The sequence below is a fragment of the Berghia stephanieae genome, chromosome 3 (assembly GCF_034508935.2).
Source record: "Berghia stephanieae isolate SIO BIC M18660-M18661 chromosome 3, UCSD_Bste_1.3, whole genome shotgun sequence".
Taxonomy (NCBI): domain Eukaryota; kingdom Metazoa; phylum Mollusca; class Gastropoda; order Nudibranchia; family Aeolidiidae; genus Berghia; species Berghia stephanieae.
The window spans coordinates 16,066,173-16,086,172 of NC_088362.1; the positions used below are offsets into that span (position 1 = coordinate 16,066,173).

The 20,000-nt window shown below is 34.5% G+C and overlaps 1 protein-coding gene across 1 annotated transcript in view; it reads left to right on the forward strand.

Moving 5' to 3' along the window:
- The window catches only part of LOC144967224 (ceramide glucosyltransferase-like), a 31,098-nt gene that overhangs the window by 404 nt on the left and 10,694 nt on the right, over positions 1 to 20,000 (forward strand). Inside the window, exons 2-7 of the mRNA XM_078904173.1 lie at positions 547 to 697; positions 1,060 to 1,162; positions 1,513 to 1,727; positions 2,376 to 2,554; positions 2,995 to 3,081; positions 3,233 to 3,422. Of these exons, the coding sequence (XP_078760299.1) occupies positions 547 to 697; positions 1,060 to 1,162; positions 1,513 to 1,727; positions 2,376 to 2,554; positions 2,995 to 3,081; positions 3,233 to 3,422 (925 nt within the window). The remainder of the gene's footprint in view (positions 1 to 546; positions 698 to 1,059; positions 1,163 to 1,512; positions 1,728 to 2,375; positions 2,555 to 2,994; positions 3,082 to 3,232; positions 3,423 to 20,000) is intronic.

Below are 20,000 nucleotides of genomic sequence, written 5' to 3' on the forward strand. Positions count from 1 at the left end.
CTGCAGATGTCGAATGGTACTGTATTTAAAGGACAGTGTTTGTGCACAGTGTACATATAAATATAAGTGAAACATTTATTGTGGGTTAAAACTAAAACTATTTTGATACTGATAAATATTTTGTTTTTGACCGTACACATGAGTTTATTGTCAACAGCAATCTTGATGTAGAATGTTTGTTTCATTTGCTAAAATAAAAATATTTTCTTTATATTATAGTTGATGAAGGGGGGCCCAATAGCTCAGTTGATAGAACACTCGTTTCACACGCAAACGAGAGAGAGAGAGAGAGAGAGAGAGAGAGAGAGAGAGAGAGAGAGAGAGAGAGAGAGAGAGAGAGAGAGAGAGAGAGAGAGAGAGAGAGAGAGAGAGAGAGAGACTTGTTTATTTTGTGTCATAGTCTAGGTATACATTATCTTTAACTCAATGATGGCCCTGTGGACGATATTTTGCGTGGGTTTGAGAGAATTTCCATTACAAGAATAAGACCATAAAATTTTGGGTTATCAGCAGGCCAGTCATAGGTATCCTCTCTTTTTGATTCAGATGCCGACATTTGTACAAGAAAAGGACAGAAGCAGTGATCCCAGATGACAAACTTCCTGGGATTTCAATCATCAAACCATTGACTGGTGTCGATCCCAACCTTAAAAGTAACTTGGAATCTTTTTTTAAGCAGGATTATCCAAAAGATAAGGTAAGAGTTATTAGAATTCATAATATCCTCTTCCAAAAATGGATGCTGTGTGTTAAGGTAAAATACACACAATATCCATCAGCAGAATATAACATATCTACACACAAAACTGTGTGTTACATTGAACGTTTACAGTCTGATTGAAATAATTTGGTGAGAAGTAATCACCAAAGTGGTTGTCAAAATACAATAATTTCGTTCTTCCTATGGCTTTTTCAGTCTTGGAATTTAATTATATATTTTTTAAAATGCTTAAATTTCAGAATGTTGACAAGTAGATTCATTTAGATAATATAATGTAATGAAATTATATCTTTCTATTTTCTTTATATAAAGTAGAATATATTCCTATCTTTTCACAGTTGGAGATCCTGTTTAGTGTCCAAGATGACAACGACCCAGCAATTCTAGTAGTTAAAAGCCTCATTGATTGTTATCCAAAAGTAGATGCCAAACTATTTATAGGTAAGGAATGGATTTTTTGTTTTTGTTTTGAATTTTCAAATCAATTATTAACAAACAAGAAAAGCGAACAATTTTATTTTTAATTATGCGAATTAATATTCATAACCATGTTCAAACATTTATTTAATTATTTTTTAAGACAATGTTTTTGGGTACTTATTTCAACAAAATCAACATGTTTGAATATGAATACTGGTGACAGTAAATTATTGCCCAGAGCTGATAGATGAATACTGGTGACAGTAAATTATTGCCCAGAGCTGATAGCTTGTTGAAAAGGTTTTGCTCAGTTTTCCTGTTGTCAAGGTCTAACTTTTAAGTCTAATTAAAACCTTCATTTATGATTCCAGGTTTGAAAGTTGTTGGTCCCAATGGCAAAGTTAACAATATGGTCCGACCTTACGAGGCGGCCAAATTCGATAACATTGTCATTTCGGATACCAGCATCAAGATGATGCCGGCTACGCTTCATGACATGGCCTATTGTCAGGCGCCTGATGTTGGCCTCGTTCTTCAGATGCCATACTGTGCAACAAGAAAGGGATTTGGGGCTGTTTATCAACAGGTAAGCCCTGACTTCCTCATTAAAACAATCTACAATCCTTTAGTTACCAGTCCTATTTTAAGAATTAAGCTATGATTTAGAGACGTAATAATGATTTCGACAATGAAATGATAAAAAGTAAGGAATTAGATGAAGAATAAAGCCATGGTTGAATTAATGGATTTTTTTTTCGAGTGAAACAATACTTTTTCAAATGTTTTCCTGTCCTTGAAATAGCTTGATTTTTGAAAATGTTTTTTTTTTTCATTTTTTACTTTTGTTATTGCTAATTTACATTATTGAAAATTCTTCCCTGTAAAGTGCTTTGAGCATATTTCGTGGATATTGCGTTATATTAATGCTCAATGAAAAAAGTTTTTTTCCTTTATATTTGATGCTGCCTCAATCTGGTTTTGCGCCGAGGTTACAAAAGTCAAATTGCTCAGAATTATGATAGTTGCCTATTTTTCAGTTTAAGAGCTGATATTATTATTTCTTTAAAGCACATTTCATTTGAATATTACAATTTGATTTGATATATATATTCAATCTTCAGCATTTTATTCATTCAAGTCATAGAACTAGATTTATAGATTTCATTTTCATTCATAGGTGTTTCTTATAAACATCTCAAAATTTTAATATTTTTTTTGTTTTCATTTTCTTTAGGTTTATTTTGGTACCATGCAAGCTAGAAATTGCCTCAGTGCAAATGCTGCCAACATTAATTGTTCCACTGGAATGTCCTCGATGGTCCGCAGAGATGTTTTGGACAAAGCAGGAGGCCTTTCGGAATTCGGAAAATATTTAGCTGAAGATCATTTCATAGCCGAAGCAATCCGTAAAGAGTAAGTCAATATCATATTTATGTCGTTAAGTCTTTTACTGTTTTGCATATTGAAAATAGAATACAACAGATAGTGCTAATTCTTCTTAGATTGTTTAAACCTATGTGGCATGACTTTACAAATATCATATATCTGAATTTGTTTGAATCTATGTTTTTATTGAATTGCCAAAGAAATCAAGATGTTGCAATCTGGAGGTCAAGGTTTCAAAATAAACTCTTAGAACCATATGATTTGAAGCTGACACCTCACAGGAATTGACTTATTCGGTGCCTCACTAATGCACAAAATGAGTTATGTGTTAGTCAGTTATGTTCAGAGTAATTAGCTGTTCTAGTGAACAAACACTTTTTCTGCTCATCCGATACATGTAATATTTTCACTCCTCAATACATTTTTTACAGTGCATTCATTTAACCCTATATTCTTTCCTCGTCCAGGGGTTACAAAGTTGTCTTGTCAACAATTCCTGCGCTTCAAAACTCTGGGAGTTGTTCTATATCCGACTTTCACAAAAGATTAGTCAGGTAAGAACCAGTTTCAATGAAATATTTTTGATTCTCATATGTCTACATACTCATTAAATTATGAAATTGAATATACTGGTCTAAATTTTCACCTAATATATTTTAGACATATTATTTTTAAAATAAATTTATGTTTGGTTTTATTTTTCAGGTGGTGTCAGCTTCGGATATCTATGGTTCCCACATTAATTATACTCGAGCCCCTTGGGGAATGTTTCGTGATTGGCACCTTGGCATCCTGGGCCGTCAACTATCTTTTCGATGTTTCTCCTCTCGCCTTTTTTCTAGGCCATCTACTCCTATGGTTTCTTTTTGATTTTATTCTCTTCAAAGTAGTTGAGGTGAGTATAGTGTAAATTTATAGAATATGTTATTGTAACTTTGTATCTTCTTGATGTGAACATTTTTCTGGCAGAATGCTAGTTTTTCAAACTTGAACCTCTGTTATTATTTAATTTTCAGTAACTGTTTTTCCATCCCAAATCTTTTTGGTTGTCCAATGCAGAAAGTAAATTATGGTTTAGGTCAAGAAAGCGTGAATGAAATATTGTTTGCAGTCCATCGCGAATGATGTGAATGTTTTTTTTCTTTTCTTTTCTGATATCTCTTTAATCGCTGGACAAGTGAAGTAGCAATACGTCTTTCTCTTCTTCTGAATTATGATTTAAGTTTTCTACAAGTCGCACTCATTCTTACCAACCTCAAATTATAAGATGTCTCTTATTTTTCTCTAATTCTCAACTTATCAATTTCTTTTTTCTCTTGCTACCACTTTTCTCTCGGCCAGGTCAGTTGTATGGAAAGTTCCATCCCATTCTTCCTATTCACTAAACCAGAAATAAACTAACTCTCTAGAAATTATTACTAGAATTTTAGTATAACATGGAGGAGAGGATTGTTTGATTGATTTACTTAATTGTCATTGTCAGAAAAGTTATGAAAGGTGGTTGTTTATTTGATGAAAAATAAATGGTTCTTTGAGTAAAAGGTAATAAACGATTTAGAATAAGTTAATTGTCCTCTTTATTTGGCTTCACAGTGGGTGTTGTCCTATATGAATATATTTAGAGTGTGATAAGTGATAAGGAAATGTAAATAATAAGTGTGTTTGTACTTGTTATACTCACCTTGGTTTTTAAAGCAATGAAATATGGAGGCTGTGCTCGTCTTTTGTGGGTTTTTATCTTACCATGGCGAATAGGGACATTGAGACAATGACATTAGCGGTTCTTTTCTTTAATTATGCTTGGTTTTATATGCAGTAGATTCAAATACCTGCAAAATCTAGAAAATCTGAATTTGTCCGCAATCCTGTCTGTCTTTCAATCTCCTCATACGATATCAACATATATACTCGTTTTTAGAGAAGGAAAAAATACTGACACCAGTATTGGAATTCCTTTTGGTCAAGATTACCGATCCCCTCCCCCATCCATCTGAAAGTAAGACAAAGGCAAACAAACCAAATACACATTATACAAACACAATAACACAAATAAAGAAACTAAGAATGATGGGAAGTTCATGGCGAGAGCAACCAAACTTGGTGTCTTTGCTGCCTAAAAGTGTTACAAAAAATGTTTCATCCTATTAATGAATAATGAACAAATAAAATTGAAGTAGCATTACAAGTGTGAGCACCCGCTTTCAGGCTGGAACAGAAACAACAAAGACATCTAAACAAAACAAGCAAACAAACAATAAGGCATTGACGCATTAGTGACACATTAGATGGTATAAATGTCGGGTGCTTTCTTTTCTTTTCTTTTTTTCTGTCACTGTCTTGTATTTCCCATTGTTGATCGTCGCTTATTTTTTATCTTTCAAACGGATCTGTCTTGAAATTTCATCATGACATATTATGACAGTTTAAACAATCCTTTCAATAATGATCATGGTATGTGTCTTATCTTATCCGGCTTTTGGCAATTCCGCACTTTGAAAAAAAGTCCTTTTTTTTTCTTCCAATTTGAACATAATTATTTTAAAACTTCAAATATCGGTGGATTAATATTAAGATGGCCCTCTACTTGTCAAAAATTCTTAAATTTGAGACAGCACTTGATGAATCAGGTTTAAGAATGTTTGACATGTTAAAAGTCATTTCAAATGATCGATAGAAGGAATACTGTACGGCTAAAAAAAAGTCTTTTTGTCAGTGTCAATATTAAAATGGTAGGTCTAGTATTATCGTTTGTTTGTTGCCAAATCAAAAAGATCTTGTGTGACACTCGCTTTGGACTGGAAGGGCCAGGGTTCAAGTTCCACTCTGAGCGGTGCATCGTTGAATCCTTGGAAAAGGCTCTTTACTCCTATTCTCCCACCATACTATGTAAAATGAGCATCTGGCTGTTAACAGCGTTGCCACTTTATTATTCTATTATTATGTTAAATTATGTTACTGTTGGCTAGGGACCACGTTTAGCGGTTATTGCGCTATGTAAATGCCCCAATAATTTGGTTGAATAACTCGTCAATACGAGAAAGAAGGACTAGACCAATGAAGTTTATATTTTTTTTCTAATAAACACCGATAACAATAACACACCGTCCTATTTATTATTTGTCGTATGTCGTTATAGGACGCTTAGATGTATAGTTAATATTATTTCAATCAATAATCGAAATTGCCGAGCACAATATAGCTAGGTGTGTATGAAAAATAAAAAGTACGTAATGTATTGCTGTGTTATGCCAAGCCGTATCGCGTTACACACTAATGTGTGTGTTACTTCATCGTAAAAGTCTACATTTCCATTACATATCATATGCATAATATTCATTTTGTGGGTGTCCAGACCTGTCCACTGCTACAAAACGTCCGTAGAAATACGAAAATTTGGCTCCAATGTCAGAACTTCATGAGTATCCTGAAGTCATTAATAATTATTGAAAATGAAAGTTGATGCCAGACTACATAATTTTAATAAGGATGTTGAAGTGTTATTTATTCCTTGTGAAAGTAAATTGTTGTTCTATAAAGCTAGCTATAGCGCCTCCAATTTTTATCTCCTAAAAACTACGAATTTTTAGATTTTTAAGTGGGCAGGTCTGGGCACAGACTGGGGGTCTGGGTGCCTTATCCCATCATTTATGTTGATGCTGAGCACCAGTGTGTTTTTTGTTTTTAAGTGTTTTACGGCGCTTGCAACACATTTAGGTTATATCAGCGCCAGTAAAAAGGAAGAAAATTGGATAGTGAAAAGATTCTGGATTTACAATTAAAGCATCCAAGAAAAAGTAAGACATAGGGGAACGGGGAACAAATAGGGATCAGACGTAGATTCCAAGAGCATACCACCAATGTACTTAGTTTGAGATCACCTATAAGTCTCATCCGGACACAAGCACAAAATCCAACAAAGAGGAATACACTCAAATGCAGGGACGGCTGGTAATAATGGGCAGGGTGGGCAAATACCAGCCTGTTTTTTCAAGTTATATGCTGTATTACCAGCTCTGAAATAATCAAATTTAAATTAGATAATTTCAAAAGTTACTACTTAAACGTGATACTTCATACTGAAATCAATTTGTGTGTATTTTTGATAGATTGCGAATCACCATGCATCCATTAATGCATAAACCAGGATACGCTCCTGTTCTTTTTTTATCACCCCCCCCCCCCCAACCACTCCACTCCGCCCACATCGTCATCTCATCGTCTCGTCGCCTGACGGTGAACTAACTCCGATTTTTGCTGTCTGGCCTCTCTAGTACTAGGTCGGGCTAATTCAAATGAGCCCACCTTATTAACCAGTGAAAACTAAATAGAGATTTTGGCAAACGAACTTTTTCTTATTTATTGCCTTACTTGTGCTGGTACCATTGATGTAATGACTTTGGGAATGTTCCAGTATTGAATTAAATTTATTAATTTACTAATTTTATATCAATTTAGTATTAATTTGTGTTGTTTTTATATATTTGTTTATCCATTTAAACTTTTCTTTTTTTTCCTCGTTTTCTTTAGTGCTTCTCAAAACTCATTTATTTAAATTGTTTTCTTATTTGTTTTTTTTTTGTTGTTTTTTGTTTTTTGTTTTGTTTTTTAACAAATTAATTTGTTAGTTCTTTTTTTTTTAATTCTTAAAGTAATTACCCCTGTATTTTTATTGCCAGACAAAATAATTTTGCAAAACAATGTAATTTTCTATTGTATTCCGTATAATAAAACAAAACACTTTTATTCAAAAGTCACGACTAAATAAATATATAAAATACAACCACCATTTTGGTTTGCTCAACATTTGAATTAGTATACGAGAAATACTCTTCTGAGAAAAGGAGAGAGTTGAATTCTAACTGACTTATAGAGGAAATACGGAAGGGTGGGCAGATTCCGTACTTGCCCGTCCTGAAGCTAATACATACATAAGATAGTTCGCGATGAAGAGGCGGGAAGCTCGGGGTTGGTTGGGTAAGGAGTAAAGATAACACGGTCGTTATTGTTATAGTCTAACGAATGCATGAGGAGAAATTCGTAACATTATTTTGTCTTAATTGTATTGTATGAAGTATTGGCGAAAGCCTAAGATTAAATAAACGTTGTTTTTGTTTGTCTTATTTTGACTATGGAACTGATACTGATACGAGTACTTGTCATAGCAGAGCTGCCTACTTGAAATAGGAAAATAAAAATCGTAGTTTTCAGGGCTAATAAAATCGTAGATATTTTAACTACCCTTTAAAAAAATGACCGGAATTTCGACTTTTTTGATAGATATCAATTTTTTTTTAAACGAGAAAAAATGATTGGAAACGTAATAATGATGGTGATGGTGGTAGTGATAGTGGTAGCGGTGGTGGTAGTAGTAATGATGATGGTAATATTATTATTATTGTTATTATTATTATTATTATTATTATTATTATTATTATTATTATTATTATTATTATTATTATTATTATTATTATTATTATTATTATTATTATTATTGTACGTATTGGTGGTATTACTATTGTTGTATTTTTGTGTGGTTATTAATGGTATCAGTTTATTGTATGGTTCCATTTACCATTTTTTTTCCCACTTTCATGTGGTCATCAAATTGTATGATTTATTGTCGAAAGCCTAAGATTGAATAAACTTTGTAATATCGTATGGTAACCATCATTGTCGACGACATCGTCGTTGTCATCATAATCATCATTATCATCATCATCATCATCATCATCATCATCATCATCATCATCATCATCGTCATTATCATCATCTTCATCATTAACAACAACAACAATATTAACAACAAGTACTACAATAGCAATAAAAACAATATCAACATCATCATAACATTTCCGTCATCGTCTCCACAACTATCATTCTAACCAACAGCACCACCAAAACCACTACCATAATTACATCCTCCTCCACCACCACCACCACCGCTACCACTATTCCAACCACTACCACCACCGGCACAATCACTCTAATCATCAAGACAGCAGTGAAATGCAATTTGAGCTCTGAATGAAACTCGAGTCATATCGCTGTTGTTGCTTCTCGATTAAAACTTTAAGGTTACTACATACTACTGAAAACCAATAATGTAACAGAAATATTAATCTCGCCGTTGAGGGATTAAAGCAAATCTTTAATTTTTTCGAGTGAACGAAATGGACTTGTATTGTCAAGGTGTTGTCGCATTATGTCTCGTCGCTTTATTTTTTAGTGGTATTCTCTTTCGTGATTCAGTTTTGATTACGTTTGGAATAATTAAAATCTACTTGTATTGTCCTTTCATTGTGAATGTGATTATTTGTGGTTGAAATATTATTTTTTAAAGGTGAAAAAAAATAATAATTAAAAAAAAATTAATTAAAAAATAAATAAATAAATAAAATAAAATAAAAAATTATATATATATATATATATATATATATATATATATATATATATATATATATATATATATATATATATATTTATGACCGAATCATCTTTGCCCCACCACTGTAAATAGGCTAGAACCGCCACTACTCAAATGCTTTCATTATACATTCAAAATAACAAATATATACCAGTGTAAAAGCGCGTTGACGCGCTACCGAGTTTATGTGTTTTGCGGGCAATTTATTGACGGTACATAAAAATAAATAAAAAGAAGCTTAATTAAAATGAATGCACGTGCTAGGACTGGATGGATTTTTACCATAGGGCGGGAGAATATGTACGTCCATTGCTAGGAGGCTCCTCGGGGGTCGACTGCACCCGGGGTCGATCTCAGTCCCTTTGCGCGTGAAGCGAGTGCTCTACCAATTGAGCGATTGGGAGCCCTTGTGTCTGTTTTGGAATGGGGCTAATAGAAGAACAACAGATGCAGCAACAGCAATAGTGATAATATGAAATCATAAGTTTCACTAATACGAAATCATAAGTTTCACTAATATGAAATCATTAGTTTCACTGAAACCAAATTATTATTATTACTATTGTTTGTTTTATTTTTGTTGTTTTAAAAATGTTATTTTTGGTTTGACTTGGTCAGTGTCAACAAATACCTCCCCCCCCCCCTCCTTCTAACACTATGTATAATATATACTTGAGATCCTTTGTATGTCAATGTATGTCTTCCGTGGATTTTACTATAGGGAAAGGTTTACGTCATTTGCTCAGAGGTTCCTCCATTGCTATTCATTATATCCCCTTATCTATTGTCTTTACCGTATGTTTATTATGAAGCAAGATATTTGCATTTCTTGAAACATCAACTTTTTTTTCTTTGTTTTGAATCGGGCTCTTGTTTTTAAAAACAGAGTATATCCAATATTAACCAAATAGCACATACTGTTTTTGTTTTTGTTTTAAAAAATAAATAAAACGATAGTATAATAACAATAACAATAACACACACAGCATCAGTAATGATAATATCACATCATATTAAGTGTGTCTGACACCAAATTACTTTGGAATTGGTCAGTGTCAACATATTATCCCCCCCCCACCCCCCACTTTCCCCGACACATACAGAACTATATTATTATCTACTCGGCACCCGTGGCATGCCCACGTGTGTCTTCTATTTTAAGCCGTAGCTTGGTGTTGTTGCGGGGGTGAAACTATAGATATGATCAATGTAAATATACGAAAGATACGCGCTTCATGTGGTAGCAAAGCGTTTCTTCTTATTCTCACATTGTAAGACGTTAAAATTCAGGTTTCTGGGCTTGTTTATCCGCTTACTCTTATTGACAGAATGCGTACTATTCAATTTTTCACCTTTTTATGACTTTTTTTTTTGACTCACCGTTCTAGACTTATAGTAATTTTCCTTCTTTTATTAAACGACTGATAGTAAGCAGGATAGTTTGTCAAAAGAGATTCACTGTAGAGTTTGGGATGCGTCCGTCTGCTTTACTGTTCCTTTTATCTTCATAATAGATTCCGTCTTGAACTAAGGCGATAGTATTCAATGGTAATGATAATCTCAAGTGTAATCTGATATTTATGATATCTCTCTCTCCCCCCCCCCCTCTCTCTCTCCCCCCACCCCTCCACACACACACACCTCTCTCATACACTGATATTATATTTTCTTCCCGTCTAGTGTGGTAGTTCATATCTTGTTTATAAACTATGTTGTTTTGGTCTTTTCAGTGTTAAGATGATTATACCAAACGATACCCGAGACGATTGCGTAATAATGATAATAGCGAAGACTTGAGGACACTACTTGGTCATGGCTTGGTTGACAAATTTACCGGACTGGTGGCTGTAGACAAATGTCAAGGCCATTCATACCCTATATTATGTGAGAGGGTTGGTTTTCCTCATAATATCTGGTACCGGATTCTTTACGTTTTCACCAAGAGAGAGGTAGCAGTGATGCAACTCGGGCTTCATTGAATCCTGCATCACGCTGTTGTACAACTCGTTTGATGAAATGGGCCAAGTCCTGCAATTGCAATGGGCGGACTAAGAATTTCTGTTTCGACCAATATTCGGATATGAATACTACAGCGATGAGATGATGGTAAAAGTATGCTGTGTTCTATTGGTATATTCACGTCTAAAGATCCACGATTTCTCGTTTTGAAAAAAAGACTTCTCCTAAAAAGTGTTCCTCTAGAGGCAACGCGGGAGAAGTTTTCCCCATTTCCTACAACGATCAGTACTTATCTCTTAACTATACCTCAAGTTCAGTCCGATATAAAATCGTTTTGAGACGGTTGGCCACAGTTGTTTCAGGGCAAGTTCGTGTCTCATCCCAGTAGTTTTATTCCAAGAAAAGTATTCATTAAGGTCACCAAGCACCGGAAAACGTCTAAAACTAAATATACAACTAGAGAATTACCCAGTGACTCTCATTACTGATCATTTTCCAGGTTTTCCCGAAACGTTTTTGCCATCAAACATGTTTTTAAAAAAAATATTTCCTTGACATACAAGGAATACGTACATGGTGTACATACTTGTGCCCAGCAAAACAAGCTTTACAACAGCAGCATCAAGTTCCTATAGCTATAACAAAAATGTTTCTTCAAATTTGGTGATATCAAAGAGGAATCTGAATTAGAAAATAAATGTTGGTTGTTTCGTAACGAGTGTGGCGGTTTTACTATAGTTGGATAGCAGAGGGTTAAAGTTAAAGCATAAATTACACATAGGATTAAACGATCTGTACTAATACAAAATGAGCGTGCGTGTGTGCTTAAATTAGATTGATGTTGAAAAAGATTGTTCTTTGAGGGGGAGGGGGGTATTGGTTATTTATAAAGATGTCCCAAATTTTGATCTGGGTTACGTAGGGTTAGGATTAACGACCACAGTCACCCACTTATTGCTATTTACATGATTTGAGCCAATAGCGTCATTGAACACTCGTCAGAACGATACGCAATGGTGAATGCAGCCAAATAAAAGCTGACGCTTTGACATTGCTTGTAGCTGCCAACTACTGCCATTCCCAAAGTCTTTGGTCGTACGGGACTACCACAGAGAGCCCTACCATCAGAGCTGTCTACTTGAATTTTTAAAAATTCTTAGTTTCCAAGGGGGAAAATGATAATTCACTATAAATAGATTTACAAATCAATAATTTGCCATCACCATGATCCACAAATGAATATTATAGGACCTGGAGCTAAATTTTACTTTTCAAAAAGATTTATCGAGTCAAAGAGGCGAAATCAGCCCTGTAGCTGAAATAAAACATTCGTTATTCTACAGGTCTGCCTACCATGTACCATACCGGGTAGTCTTCTATGGCAATTACTTACGCCTTTTGATTTCTATGTGTGTTTCTGTTTTTGACCCGGGACGAAACGACTGGGCGTCGGTGGCATCTATAATGGATACACAGAAACCTCTTTGACTTATAAAGCTTTGAATTCGACCCTGTATTCTCTTGTGATTTTCTTTAGTGGGCCTGATAATGCTTTGAGATATATATTTTATGTCGTTTCTTTATTGACATGATATCGTCCCCCTCGTTCCGCGTCTCTCTCTCTCTCTCTCTCTCTCTCTCTCTCTCTCTCTCTCTCTCTCTCTCTCTCTCTTCTTTTTCTTCTTCTTCTTCTTCTTCTTCTTCTTCTTCTTCTTCTTCTTCTTCTTCTTCTTCTTCTTCTTCTTCTTCTTCTTCTTCTTCTCTTCTCATTCTCTCACTCTTACATACGCTCAAATTTCACCTATTAAAAAAAAATGTATTGATTTTGGTTTGTTATATTAAAAAGAAAAAGAGTATCGCAGGAGTTAAATGTTATCCTTCAGATAATGAATGTGGCGGTGGACATGCTTGATTGACTACCGCCTTGACAATTAGTATGTATTATTGTTATTAATCGAAATGACCACAGCGATGTAAGTTGTATAATGCGTAAGTGGTCACAGCCGGTGAGGTATGACCCAACCATTAAAACGGCGATCGCTAATCGATCGCTAAGTATTAGTGGACGTGGACTGCAGGCTATAAGGAACCTTTATATACACACCGACTACGCTAATTGAGGAAATAGCTTTTTTCTTAGCTGAGTTGGTTTGTTGGTGTACAATTATTGGGCGGGAAGGATATACATATGTATATATCGTGTGCGAGAAAAAAAAACCCCCGGAAACTTTTCTAAGTCTGTAGTCCGAGACGGTATATGATGCAAATTTGAAATTTCACCACACTGAAACCTATTTATTGAAATTTATTTACTCAATATCCCCCTCTCCCCAATTTTGTTCAAACAAGCACTGCGCATTTTTTAATTATCGAAGATTTGGGACGTGCTTCTCGAATTTTGATGTAATCTGTCAATTCCTCGTTTTGCTTAATGACTATCCGTAGCTTTTTCCCCTTGGTCCAATTGATTTTCTAGTGTCTTGAATAGTGATTTGCTCCATCGACTCTTTTAAATTCTGTATCCATGTAAACCGTTGTGCGACTCTTTTCAACCATGAGGAATGGACGCTAGTCTGTCGAAAAATACTTTCCTCCGGGTTTAACGGATATATATATATATATATATATATATATATATATATATATATATATATATATATATATATATATATATATATAATATTTATTAATTTTGTTTAATTAAAAAAAAATTAATTAATTTATTTTAAAAAATAAGATAATTCAGCACATATTATTTTCACTCTTGGTGGGCATTTTATTTTTTGGTTACATAATTTACCATTCTTTTCATTTTTCCACCCCCCCCCTTCTTTTCTCACATTCATGTATGTTGTCATCAATTTGTATGAATTACTGGCGACAGGCTAAGTTTGAAAAACACTTTATGATGTATCTCTTGGTGGGCAGGAGACCAATAAATATCTTAATGTTATGCGAAGGTAATCGAACCTTCTCGGTTTGCCTTTTATAGAGCAGTATAATTAGGTGCCCCAAACGTAAACAATAACAAGTTGCTAGTGATTTTCGTTAGGGACCGGAAAAATTTACGCACAATATAGGTCTCCCAATTTTGTGGTTTGAGTTGTAAGCAATACACTTTCAGTATTGAAAATATGTTTACATAAAATCTAACAGTTGCAGAAATAATAATATAAGATTAAATTATTCTGAAAATCAGGCTCCGAATAATTCTCGTTTTGTTCACACCAGCGCAATAATTTGCTCTGGTCTAAAAATAGATAGACTGTAACTTTCGATAAATTTTACCTTTTGTTCCATAAAATATCCATATCTAGACATTAATATTTGATGCATGATCGAGTATTTATGAATATGTGTTTCTTTTGCCACCTAACAGCCAAATTTTAAAGGTTATTTTGTTCTATAATTTACATTGGAACTTGAGCTGTGAAGACAGGAACATGTGGTTTGCCATGTGCTTCTCGACCTTTGTTTACGTTTGGGGCACCTAATTTTACTGCTCTATACTGGGTCCTCTGAATTGCTGTGTTGTCAACCAATACGTGTTTCTTTGAAAATTGCAAGTCTGCATAATCGATTCTTAAGAAGTAAGGGGAAGGGGGGGGGGGGGGTTAATTAATTATGGTTTCTACTTTTAAAAGATTTAGCAGACTTATTAGAAAAACTGAGCTTTAATTTCAAATTAAAAAAAAAACAAACAGTTATAGCGTCTTACAGCCGTCATTTTAATTCCTACATGTTAAAGTGTTGCTGTTTGCCTGAGACCCCTTGTGAAACGGTTTGAGCACATTTAATGGGAATTGCGCTATATAAAAAAGCTCGTCTTTTTGGACAGTTTTCTGATTTCGAAGAGGTGATGATTATCCCCGACCCTTAGTATTGGTATTACGTAATAAAAAGCCTTCCGTGAGTGGTATTTATACGCAGAGAATCCAGCCACATCTATGGTGTGCAACCGAGGCTTATCTCATTTAAATAAGTGTACGTATACACAAATAAAGTCCCGATGCTCACAGTTTCCAGCTAATGTGGGGCTATGTGGTCTAGTGGTATGACACTCGCTTTCGGATCGGGAGGTACTGGGTTCAAGCCTCGCTCGGCGCATAGTTGAGCCCTTGGAAAAGACTCTTTACTCACATTCTCTCACCTTACTCATGTGTTAACATGGTTGTCTTTATCCGAAAAATTGTAATATCGCCTAACATGCTTCATGTCCCGTCCTACATGTTAAATGTTGCTGTTGATCAGGGAACCCTTGTAAAGCGCTTTGAGCACATTTAGTGGATATTGCTCTATATAAAAGCTCCTTTTTAAAAAGATGTGAAAGTAATTGGCCAATAAGTTCCAAGTCGTTATTAGTAGCGACCAAAATTTTTAGACTTTTACCGCATAAAAAACGAGTAAACAAAGAAGCAAATACAAAAAGAAAACCAAAAAAAAAAAAAAAACAAAAAAAAAAATAAAAAAAAAAGACAAACAACAAACAAAGAACAAAATAAAAAATCCCAACCTAAAAAAAAAGCCAAACAAAAATACACGACAGCACTGACAAAAACAGAGCCCCCACCATCCGCCCTCCTTCCCCACAAAAAAAAAAAACAAAAAAACCAAAAAAAACCCGCCAAACAAACGTGCTGTTATTTAGCGCAATATCCACTAAAAGTGCTTTAAACTTGAAGAATTAATTAAAGGTTCCCGAGGTGCGTTGTACACAATGATAATTGCGTAATATTCTAAAATGAAATCCGACATTTACATTGATTTTCTTTTCTCCGGCATTGTCTTAGCCACGGCAAACATTGATGTGCCGCACAATGACAAAAAATAAAACAAAACAAAACGTTTTCCTCTTTTGGTCCGAAAAAGTTCTGCTTAATTATAATTTCCCTTTAATTTAGAATAACTCAATTTTTCAAAATTAAAAAAAAAAAAAGGTCTGAAATGAGAGGTTTCAACGACGTGTACTTTATTACAGGTCTGATAACCCAAATTGTTGTGGGATCCTTGTTGTTGTAATGGAAATAAATGCACTCAAATCAACGCAAAATATTGTCCGTGACAACAGTGTTGAAAAAAAAGAAGAAGCCCATAATTGCTCTCGGTTATCAGACCTACAGATATGTTCACGTCGGGTGTAAGACTCTTTGGCAAATTGAGTGTCAGCTTACTCTCTGTCGTGTTGTAAACAAAATGTTTCATGCCCCCCCCCCCCCCCCCCCCCCCCCCCCCCTTATCAAACAGCAATGCTGAAATAAGCCAATAAATGTAGATATGTTCACGTCGAGTTTAAGACACTTTGACTTTGACAAGATAAGGATCAGCTTACTCTATCGTGATATGAAGTAAATGTTTCATGCCCCCCCCCAAAAAAAAAAAAAAAACCAAACAAAACAACAAAAACTTAAAAAAAAAAACAAAGATAAGTTATGTCAGTTTATGTCAGTTATTGTCAAATTTTCTTCTTCTTTTTTTTTTAATTTCACTGCTCTGCATCATGAATCCATCCAACAAAGCAGTATTGTTTTTATTAAAACCCACACACACACACACAATATATATATATATATATATATATATATATATATATATATATATAATGTGTGTGTGTGTGTGTGAGAGAGAGAGAGAGAGAGAGAGAGAGAGAGAGAGAGAGAGAGAGAGAGAGAGAGAGAGAGAGAGAGAGAGAGAGAGAGAGTCAATAGTTCGATATGCATTATGCATTCTTACAAGTCAATGACCATTATGTATTATTATCGCGTTATTGTTGTCTGTAGTGATGCTTTATTCGTAAATGAGCGTGGGTAGATATTGAACGCAGGTTATAAGGATGTTATTTGCCCATCTTATATGCAAATTTTTGTGTCAGTTGATTTGTTTGAAATGTTTTTTCCCCTCACCGAATGCGGGCGTAGCTAGTTATTGTCTGGCGTTTAAGTGTACACTCTTCTTTTTTTTAGATATGAAGTCTAAAAATGCCGCAAGCGCTGTCAGACTTGTAAACTAAGACTAGACTGCATAAGAGTGTCACAAATGCTCTAAAACTCCTCTAAGTCTTGAACTCGCGAGACTATTTTATAATTTTATCCAGTGCATAAGAACTGAACTTGACGCTCTCTGTCACATAGCTGGCAATGAATGTCCCAACATTCTTTTTCCCCATAGCTTCCAAATCTACTCTTTTTTCTTTCTTTCTTTCTTTTTTTTATCAGTTTTATTGTAATCGCAATCATTGTGGATTTTAGATCGATTCTGACGAGACAATTTTTAAAAAATCCAGTGGTATACGATTTTGGCAATTTCAATTTAAAGAGCGAAACTGAATTTAGACGGGCTTTCTTTTAAAGCCATTATGACAATTAGATTATCCTTTTCTTTGTCCGATTCTTACTGCACACTTTTTCTTTAAGAGAATTTAACAACAGTGCGATTCGGGCTTCTCTCTCTCTCTCTCTCACACACACACACACACACGCACACACACACACCCAATAAAATATCAACAACATTCAAACAAACAAAAAGAAAACAAACACACAAACAACAACAACAAACCAAAAAAAAAAAACCCAAACAAAATAACGAAAAAAAATTCTAATATTAAACAAACAAAAAAACACACAACAAAAATGAAACATCAATAAAACAAACAAAAAAACAAAAAACAAAAACAAAACACACACAAAAAAACAAACAAACCCTCCCCCCCCCCCGTCCCCCCCCCCCCCCCCCCCCCCCAAATAACAATTAAACAAAGAAGATAAAAGAAATAAAAACTCCAATAAGACTGACTGGTTGTCAGGTTAAGGTGATTGAAGCGATCTTCGCTTTCAAAGACGTAAATCGATTTGGGTAGATAATATTTGTCTAGGTTTTGAATTCAGTTGTATTTTAGAATGAACAGTCAACGACAATTGTATAGCTAGGTAACACGCCAAGAGTCATTTCTGTCACTCGATATTATACAGTTTGATGAGAGGAAACTTGACTAGATAGTCGATCTTTCAAAAGGTCTTCTTCTTCTTCTTCTTCTTCTTCTTCTTCTTCTTCTTCTTCTTCTTCTTCTTCTTCTTCTTCTTCTTCTTCTTCTTCTTCTTCTTTTCTTCTTCTTCTTCTTCTCTCTCTTCTTCTTCTTCTTCTTCTCTCTTCTTCTTCCTTCTTCTTTTTCTTCTCTTCTTCTTTTTCTTCTTCTTCTTCTTCTTCTCTTCTTCTTCTTCTTTTCTCTTCTTCTTCTTCTTCTTCTTCTTCTTCTTCTTCCTTCTTCTTCTCTTCTTCTCTTCTTCTCTTCTTCTTCTTCTTCTTCTTCTTCTTCTTCTTCTCTCTTCTTCTTTTCTTCTTCTCTTCTTCTTCTTCTCTTCTTCTCTTCTTCTCTCTTCTTCTCTCCTTCTTCTTCTTCTTCTTCTTCTTCTTCTTCTTCTTCTTCTTCTTCTTCTTCTTCTTCTTCTTCTTCTTCTTCTTCTTCTTCTTCTTCTTCTTCTTCTTCTTCTTCTTCTTCTTCTTCTTCTTCTTCTTCTTCTTCTTTCTTCTTCTTCTCTCTTCTTCTTCTCTTCTTCTTCTTCTTCTTCTTCTTCTTCTTCTTCTCTTCTTCTTCTTCTTCTTCTTCTTCTTCTTCTTCTTCTTCTTCTTCTTCTTCTTCTCTTCTTCTTCTTCTTCTTCTTCTTCTTCTTCTTCTTCTTCTTCTTCTTTCTTCTTCTTTCTTCTTCTTCTTCTTCTTTTTCTTCTTCTTCTTCTTCTTCTTCTTCTTCTTCTTCTTCTTCTTCTTCTTCTTCTTCTTCTTCTTCTTCTTCTTCTTCTTCTTCTTCTTCTTCTTCTTCTCTTCTTCTTCTTCTTCTTCTTCTTCTTCTTCTTCTTCTTCTTCTTCTTCTTCTTCTTCTTCTTCTTCTTCTTCTTCTTCTTCTTCTTCTTCTTCTTCTTCTTCTTCTTCTTCTTCTTCTTCTTCTTCTTCTTCTTCTTTCTTCTTCTCTTCTTCTTCTTCTTCTTCTTCTTCTTCTTCTTTTCTTCTTCTTCTTCTTCTTCTTCTTCTTCTTCTTCTTCTTCTTCTTCTTCTTCTTCTCTTCTTCTCTTCTCTTCTTCTTCTTCTTCTTCTTCTTCTTCTTCTTCTTCTTCTTCTTCTTCTTCTCTCTTCTTCTTTTCTTCTTCTTCTTCTTCTTCTTCTTTCTTCTTCTTCTTTTCTTTTCTTCTTCTTCTTCTTCTTCTTCTTCTTCTTCTTCTTCTTCTCACTTCTTCTCTCTCCCTCCTCCTCCACCTCCTCCTCCTCCACCTCCTCCTCCTCCACCTCCTCCTTGCTGTTGTTGTTATTGTGATTGTTATTGTTGTTGTGGTTGTTTTTGTTGTAGTTGTTTTATTTATTTATTTTTATTTTTGTTTGTTTGTAGTTAATGGTGTTGGCACCAAACTGCATCTTCTTGACATCGTTTCCTTCTCAATGATTATAACATACCAATATTTTATTTCTTTTCCTATTTTTTTTCTTCTGAAAATATTTTGTTATCGTAAATCCATCATATTGTAATGTAAGTATATATTATGTATCGTTAACTGTTTTGAAGTATCAAATATCTTCTTTTTAGTTCTCTTTTTTATTTACACCATTTTCCATATTATGTGTACTTCGCTGTATAAATTATCCATTGCAGTACACTCGACTTGTACTTATATGCAGGTCTGATAACCCAAGTTGTTATGGTCTCATTGTTGTAATGGAACAATACTCTCAAACCACCACAAAATAGTGTCCGTTACAACAATATTAAAACGGGCCCATAATTGCGTCTGGATATCAGACCTGCAAAATATGTTCACGTCGATTACATTACAATACATTACACGTTACCTACGTGTTTGACGTTTTGCTTTAAAAAAAATATTTATTGATTTTTCGACATGCCTAACTACCATGACATTGCACCAACGGGGATTTCGTGACTCAAATCGAACTTAACCTATAATATGTACACGACATGTATCTGGATCTCACCCCGTGATACATGATACCCTCCAAACAGTCATTTTATTTGAAGCATGTCCACCGTGATTCGACACTTTGAACGAGGTTCGTGATTCGAACAAGACTGTTTCATAATTTTGCTC